The following is a 7360-nucleotide window of genomic DNA, read 5'->3' as shown; positions in this document are numbered from 1 at the left end:
GCCGTGCCCTCACCGCTACCGCCGCCGCTACCACCATTCAAACGCCGTAGATCCGCCATGAATTCAAAACTACCTTATCGGACGTGGCACTTCAGGATTAAGATCTCATATGGTACTGTGAATACATATAGAATGTCAAAACGACTTGCAAATATCAAATGATTTAATGATCGGTAGTCTAGATCTTTGTATATGTCAAAACAATTTTGAATTTAAAGTACATCAATACAACTCAGACATTTAAAATTACCATTTCAAATACTCATGGAGGTGAATTTCAAAGTACTCGTGCTACGTACTACTGTAATAGTAGTACTACTACCTCCGATTGGAAATGATTAGGCCACTAAACCAGTGACTGAAGTTTTGTCTATTATAGTACTTCTCCATTCTACTATTTCGAGGTCTACAATTCAAAATCACAATGTGATTGAGCAGTGACAAAGTGTCTGGTGAAGTAGAATGTCATTGGCTAAGCCTACATCATCCGAATAATGACTATGCAACCGAATGTAAACTTTGCGGTTAATTAGTTTCTCATTGACTTTGGAGATCAGTGGGTGTTTTCCGAAATATATACCAATGCATTGTATACTAGACCTCTAGACCAAAGACGTTATTTTTGGCCAGAGCTGTACAGTATCAAATTCCAAAATTCCAAAATAATCACGTCAAAATATAAATGACTGAGTTTTAGCGAATAAATTAACAATACGACTAAATCACTGAGTCATTTCGAAATATACCCAGTGACTTCGCTTGATGTGTGATTTGGAAAGTATGTGCTGCATACACCAGTGACTGAGTAAATAATATAATATGATGTCATTCCAATTAAAAAAACAAAATGTATTGTCTAATTAAAAATGCCACTTTCATCTGAGCAGCGGTGCACGACCCAAAAACGGATACATAATTCCCAGCTACAATATCCATTCCAATAGAATGTGTCGGGTATATATATACAACGTACCACGGACGAGACGGCAACCAAAATCGACACTTGGTGCACCGGGGCCCCGCGCAAATTGGCCGTGAGCATCGACGTGGATGCCGGGGCGCTGGTCGCGTCCGGCGACCTAAGCGGTCGTGACGTGGAGCGTCAAGTGAACGCCGTAGGGGGCGCCGTCCGCCAGCGGGACGAAATGTTTGGTCCTGCAGGACGTGGCCATGTCGTTGAGTATATCGGCCGAGAGCAGCACCTTCTTCTCATGGGTGAAGTGCACCTCCACCGTCGCCGACTCCCTCGTGGTGTCAATGGGCTAACCAAATTGGTAGCTCGTTAGCGTCTTGCCGCGCACAAGGACGAATCGAGTGCGCAGACTCCAACGTAGTGGTGGCGTGGTAGCACGGAGAGCCGAAGCACGAGTGCCAGGTAATCTTAGCACGATGGCGTACTAGTAGTACGTCAGCCAACAAGAACCGTCTTGGAAGCTTGAAGCTCAACGCGATGCATACAGTAGTGCAATACTAGTACTATTAATAGTATGCATTTCGTTTTCCCTATTTGTTTGAACAAATAGTTTCTCAAATTTAATCACAAGGCATTTGTAAGTGAAATTAATTATAAACTGGCCAGTTCGTTTTCAGCAAATACAAAATATTCAGCAAATACAAAATATAATGTGTTGTGATCAAATAAAGTTGGACGTCGCATCCGACTCACTTCTGATTGGCTTAAATTCGACTTGAATATCTTGCCTTTTCTTTTTGCTGCATCATTTCGGCTCAATTCCGACTTTATTGCGCTCCTGCACCCACAATTTTGAGAATTAAGGCGAGTGACCAACAAATACGGGTGCAGTGTAATCCATTAAGTAGGGTGTATCTGCGGGAATGCCATAAAAACTGGGATTACAGCAACGTATGCCTCCTGGCCAGGCGCGCAAATGTGACCATATTCATGGTGATGGGGTCGATAGGGTCGTTTATCACCGGAGCCACGTTTCCCCTGTGGGGATACCTCTTGTCAAGATGCTTCGTGATGTTTTCCAATTTTAAACGTGATGGGGTCGATGGGGTCGTTTATCACCGGAGCCACGTTTCCCCTGTGGGGATACCTCTTGTCAAGATGCTTCGTGATGTTTTCCAATTTTAAACTCACCGCCAACGAAATGAAGTTGGAAGGGCTCAAATGGTCCGGGTACTTTCTCATCCTTGGCGCGACCTACTGGGTTGGCAACGTAGCCCAGAACTACGGGTTCTCGGTCGTGTCGGAGTGCTTCCCGACTGCGGGCGTTGGGGTTTGCCGCCATGTTGCGCCAAGAAGTCGGCTGGTACGACTTCCCCAAGCATTCCACCGGTGCGTTGCAGGCCAGTTTGAGCACGGACTGCGCGCTGATTCAGAAAATGTCGGTGGATTTGCTCAAAAATGTGCTCAACCTTGTGGTATGCCTCGTGATTGGGTTTAAGGTTGCGTTCTATCACAGCTGGCAAATGACGTTTGTGTGATTCAAGCCCACTTCATCAAACTCATGGCCATGGCCGGTGCCGACAACCATCGAGCTGCCGATGGGATTTGTATTCAGCCTAACGTTATCTCAAGCCATGATGTTCTTCGCGATGGTGAGCAGTTTTGGGCTGGGTACAGCCGCACAGGCGCTTGGGGGGATGGAGAAGGCCAAGCAAGCTGCCGCCAATGTGTTCGCGATTGTGGATCGAATGCCTACGATTGAATGCATCACCAACGATGGTGTCAAGCCAACTCAAGTCGTGGGACGCATTGAGTTCCAAAGCGTGGAATTCGGCGACAGTTTAATGTACAAGGATTACAACCTGGTAATCGAGGCCGGCACCACGGCCTCGATATCCCTTCTTGGAGCTCTCCGCGAGGCGATTGTCTCTAAGGTCCTGTACTGCCGTTGCTAGCTGGCGGGTGAGGGTAAAACTTCATTATATTTTTTCACCTGCCATGGTAAAAGTACTTATAACCAATCAATGGATACAGGGCATTCGGTCCGACTTTCTTCTGTTAATGAGACGTCTTTTTCGCCTCCACAAAATTTGTGGCACAATTGACATTGTGAAATACTAGTATAATTCCGGGTGATTTCAATGTCACAATTGAAGTTTGTGACAGTTTCTGACGTCCTCCACTTCTGCATTTAACAGTAAGTCGAGAAATTGTACGGCGAGTAAACAACACCCACATGGTTTTACAGTTAACTGTAAGTCGAAGTTTAAGTCGAATACAGTAGGCTTCCTCGTTTGTCGGGACGAATGAATCTAAATTCACATATGTACATACATTACGCGAACGAATGTGCAAGGCGACGTAATAGACACCCACACGCACTACCAGTACGTCGACGACTACCAAGGACACAAATCGGTTGGATGATGTATTCGTCCTCACAATTACATACCACTGTATGACTATGGCAAATTACGGTAATTCTCGCCATCCTTCCCATCTTGGCTCAACGAAATTGATTGTTGCAACATTGGAAAAGTTGAACGCGTGTTTTGCAACATAGGAAAAGTTGAACGCGTGGTTTGACGTGTGAAGTAGTACCGGTACCATAGTAGTAGTAGGTAAGATATTATTAATATAATATTGTGAATTCGCTTTAAACTTCCTAACAGTAAATTCGCGTGGTTTGTCTAATCAATATTGAATCACGCTGGAGTTCTGATTGGCTGACTATACTTGTCCTATCTGTAAGAGCCAATCAAATACGCTCAAAATTGGATTAGCCAATAGCGTCGATTCGTGATTCGATTCGGAGGCGTGATTCGATTCGACGGGGTCTGGAAATTCGTACCAAATCCACAATACTCGTACTATTTATAGTATAAATCAGATGTGATAATTATCCACGGAAATAGGTAGAGTAATCTTATTGGCCAAAAGATAAGTCGCGCAAATATTCCTCGAATTTCGAAGTGCTCTGACCAATTACATCGCGTGACTTAGGCACAACTTCGAGTGATAGTGTGGCTTACAGTTAGTTATACGTAAAATCCGTCGTTCACTGTAAATCATGTCCGTAGCCAACCAGAACCGCCAATCACACCTTGCCAAAGATCTACTAACGAATACCAGTACTAGTACTAGTACAATCTTTCTCACAGACTAACCCCTCAATAAATCGGGATACCGGTATAATTCCCTCATTAAAACAGTTCCACTGTTGTTTTGACCCGAAATACTGTTTCAATGAGGGAATTATTACATCCGGATAACCTGGGACTCCGTCCTACCCCCGGTGAGTAAATACGATGCTAAACCCCTAGTAAGAAGTGAGGTGGTCTGAGCATACAAAGTTCCATATAAACCTCATTGAAAAAGTATTTCGGGTCAAAACAACCGTGGAACTGTTTTACTGTTAAGCTTAATGAGGGAACTATTCAGCTTTTGAGACAGCATATTTCTGGAGAATATATGCGACATACGTACTTGGCCATTCCGATAACGTTAACCTTATGATTTGCTACCCTTCTTGTTTGTGATTATTCGCTACACGACTGTCTACCACGAAATGACTTACTTACTGTAATCTGTGACCTTCAAGGAATCGATCCTCCCTTCAGCGGAATTGGTGGAGGCACAACAATCAATTCATTATCAATTTCACCGCTGCCATGGCAAGCCACGGCAACAAGGAGGCGATGGACTTGGAGGAACGCGTGTCGTACATCCACTCGAACACGGCCAAAGACGATAATGGTTACGTCGAATCGAAATCACCCAAGGACCTGGAAGATGGGGCGCTGACTGAAGGGGGGGCGCTGAACTTGTTCTCCCGCGAAGCGTTTGCCCTGTATGTCCAGTACGGCGCCATCGGGGTCATATACAGCATAATCCCCGCTCTCCGGTATCCCATCTTCAACGTCTACCTCAACTTGGAGGGTTACCAAACGTCGTCGTACAAGGTCTTGATGTACATCGGGTGGTCGTTCAAGGTCATCTTTGGCCTGTTGTCGGATTGCGTTCCCATCTATGGCTACCGTCGAAAGTCGTGGATTTTAATCGGGTGGACCATGACAATGACCTGTCTGAGTGTGATGGCATTTTCGCCGTTCGGCGAGCCGTTTTGCAACCGCGAAAAGACCAAGTATTGTGGTACGCCGTTGGAAGAGGTGCCTGAGCGCGAGCTGCAGTACTTCAACTTATCCGCCCCCGATAACGGCACGTTGTTCATTCTTCTGTCCATGTTTATCGCGTTTGGGTACGTCTTGGCTGCGAGTGCGTCGGACGCAATGGTGGTCGAGTACGCCCAGCGTGAACCCGCTGCCATCCGCGGCCGCATACAGACCGCCAACTACACTGTGCGCACGCTCACTGGCATCCTTGCGCACTTGGTGAGTGCGTTCGGGCTGAACGGCCCCAACTACGGAGGGTCGTTTTCGTTTGCGTTGTCGCCGAATGTTCCGTACGGCATTGCCTTGGTGCCGTGTGTTCTGGCGGTGCTCTCGACTATATTTATTCTCGTGGAGAAGAAGTCCGAGGCTGTGTCCTTCCCCCTATGGTGGGGCACGTTTTGGGAATCTCTCCAGAGTCGCGTGTTGTGGCAAGTTTGTTTGTTCCGATTCCTCAGCAACGTGTTCAATGGCGTCAGCACCACTGCGGTGTTGCCCATCTCGACGTACTGGGCGGGGGTCGAACCTCTCAACGATGCGCTCTCGAATATCATTGGCAATTTGCTGTTTGCTTCTGTTTTGGTGATTGTGGGCAAATGGGGGCTTAACTGGAATTGGCGCTGGACCATCGCCGCCGGTACCCTCGGGATGATCGTCGTCGACGGCTTTGTCGTGTTCTTGACCATCTGGAACGTCGTGCGCAACCAGTGGTTCTTTAATGGAGTGGGGTTGGCTGATGAATTTCCCCATGGCCTCCGCTTTATCGTGTCCACGTACGTGGCCGTGGAAATCGCCGACAAGGGGAACGAAGGCGCCACGTACGGCCTGATCTCCACTGTGAGCAACCTCTCGGGGCCTTTTGCCAGCATCTTTTACAAGTACGTCAACTCGTACTTTAAAGTACGTCAGAATGACGTCAAGTCCGACACGCTCGAAGTGCGGTGGGACGTCACGTACGTGTACCTTATTTCATACGGGTTCAAGACCGCGTCGTTGATTTGGTTGTTTTTGCTGCCTCCCCAAAAGGCAGAAGTGAAGGCCCTGAAGGCGCGTGGTGGCAAGAGCAAAGTGGCGGGGTTCATTGTGGTGTCCTTGTTTTTGTTTTGCGTGTCCTTTACCGTGTCCAGCAACATCATGTCCATCTTCCCCTCCACCAAGTGCTACCGTGTCGCAGGGGGCAACGGAGTGTTGGACCCCAACACGGGCAAGTGCCCCCTCAAGTAGAGAAAGATGTCTTGCATTTTGAAGTAGCGTATATAATGAATGAACATTGCATATCTCTGGCGTTTCCAATATTGAGGCGATCGAAATCTAAAGTTTGCGTTAACGTTACGGTATAAAGTAGCAATCACGTGGCCACGTACGGCCTGATCACGACGATCAACAACCTCGCGAGCCCGCTTGACGGTACTAGTATTTCATATTTAGCAAGCATGAAAAGTTGAATATTTTCAAAAATATTGCAAAAACGTAGAATCTGAGAATATATCCGGAAAGTGCTGAAATCAACGAATCCAATTGGCTTGAATTCACAAAAAATGAGTTGATTACATTTCAGAATGCAAAATGGAAATTTCGACACTCACATTTGGTACTACTAGTAGTCTTCGAACTAGTAGTCTTCGAAGTATAACGTTTTACATGAATACCTCACAACCATCGGTTTTGTCCGTTGTTATTAGGAATATTGTATCTACGTCCAAAAAGTGGGAGATATCCGCGAGGTATTTACTGCAAAGTCACACGATTGGCTCATCCTTGTCGTCTACGTGGACGACATTACCATTGGGAGACTTCCAAAACCGGTGCAAACTTGTTTTGAACCCACTGTGGTACAAAAATTATCCGTACTGTGAGTGACTATTACTGTATTGAGCCAATGCTGAAAAGCTTCGACCAAAACCGACAAATATTGGTCAGCCATTCAAAAATGCACAGCTGTGATTGGATATAATAGGCCAATCAAAACCTTGTACAGCATTGTTCCAGTTGTGTCGAAGTAACTTGACGATGTCAGCATGGCAAAGCCATCGCGAGGCAAAGGATGAAACCCGAGGTCCACGTGATTTTCTTGCCGTCGACGCACACCGGTCCCCGGCAACGCAAGGAATCCGGTATGCATGGTGCTGCATTAATTGACTTTGTTATGAAAATGGAGGAGCGTGGTACAGCATCGCGCTCCTCCATTTTCGGAATGCTGCATCAGTGATGCAGCATTCCAAACCCAGCGGCTTGAGATGCATGAACGGCGCGAGAAGTTCGATCAGTGTATGCTAGC

At 46.5% G+C, this 7360-nt stretch overlaps 3 protein-coding genes across 3 annotated transcripts; all 3 read left to right on the top strand.

The window, feature by feature from the left end:
* Positions 1-500: 500 nt before the first annotated feature.
* Positions 501-1286, top strand: H257_11523 (hypothetical protein; the record flags this gene model as incomplete). Its single annotated transcript, XM_009838497.1, has 2 exons — positions 501-512; positions 984-1286. 2 exons carry the CDS (start codon positions 501-503, stop codon positions 1284-1286), a joined length of 315 nt encoding a protein of 104 aa, XP_009836799.1.
* Positions 1287-2006: 720 nt separating this feature from the next.
* Positions 2007-2868, top strand: H257_11522 (hypothetical protein; the record flags this gene model as incomplete). The annotated part of the gene is made up of 4 exons (XM_009838496.1): positions 2007-2276; positions 2314-2388; positions 2430-2520; positions 2546-2868. 4 exons carry the CDS (start codon positions 2007-2009, stop codon positions 2866-2868), a joined length of 759 nt encoding a protein of 252 aa, XP_009836798.1.
* A 1716-nt stretch (positions 2869-4584) lies between these two features.
* On the top strand, positions 4585-6306 carry H257_11521 (hypothetical protein; the record flags this gene model as incomplete). Its single annotated transcript, XM_009838495.1, has 1 exon — positions 4585-6306. One exon carries the CDS (start codon positions 4585-4587, stop codon positions 6304-6306), a length of 1722 nt encoding a protein of 573 aa, XP_009836797.1.
* Between the last annotated feature and the right edge of the window lie 1054 nt (positions 6307-7360).

Source organism: Aphanomyces astaci (assembly GCF_000520075.1).
Source record: "Aphanomyces astaci strain APO3 unplaced genomic scaffold supercont1.34, whole genome shotgun sequence".
Lineage (NCBI taxonomy): Eukaryota > Oomycota > Saprolegniomycetes > Saprolegniales > Verrucalvaceae > Aphanomyces > Aphanomyces astaci.
This window is presented reverse-complemented; position numbering and strand designations above follow the sequence as displayed.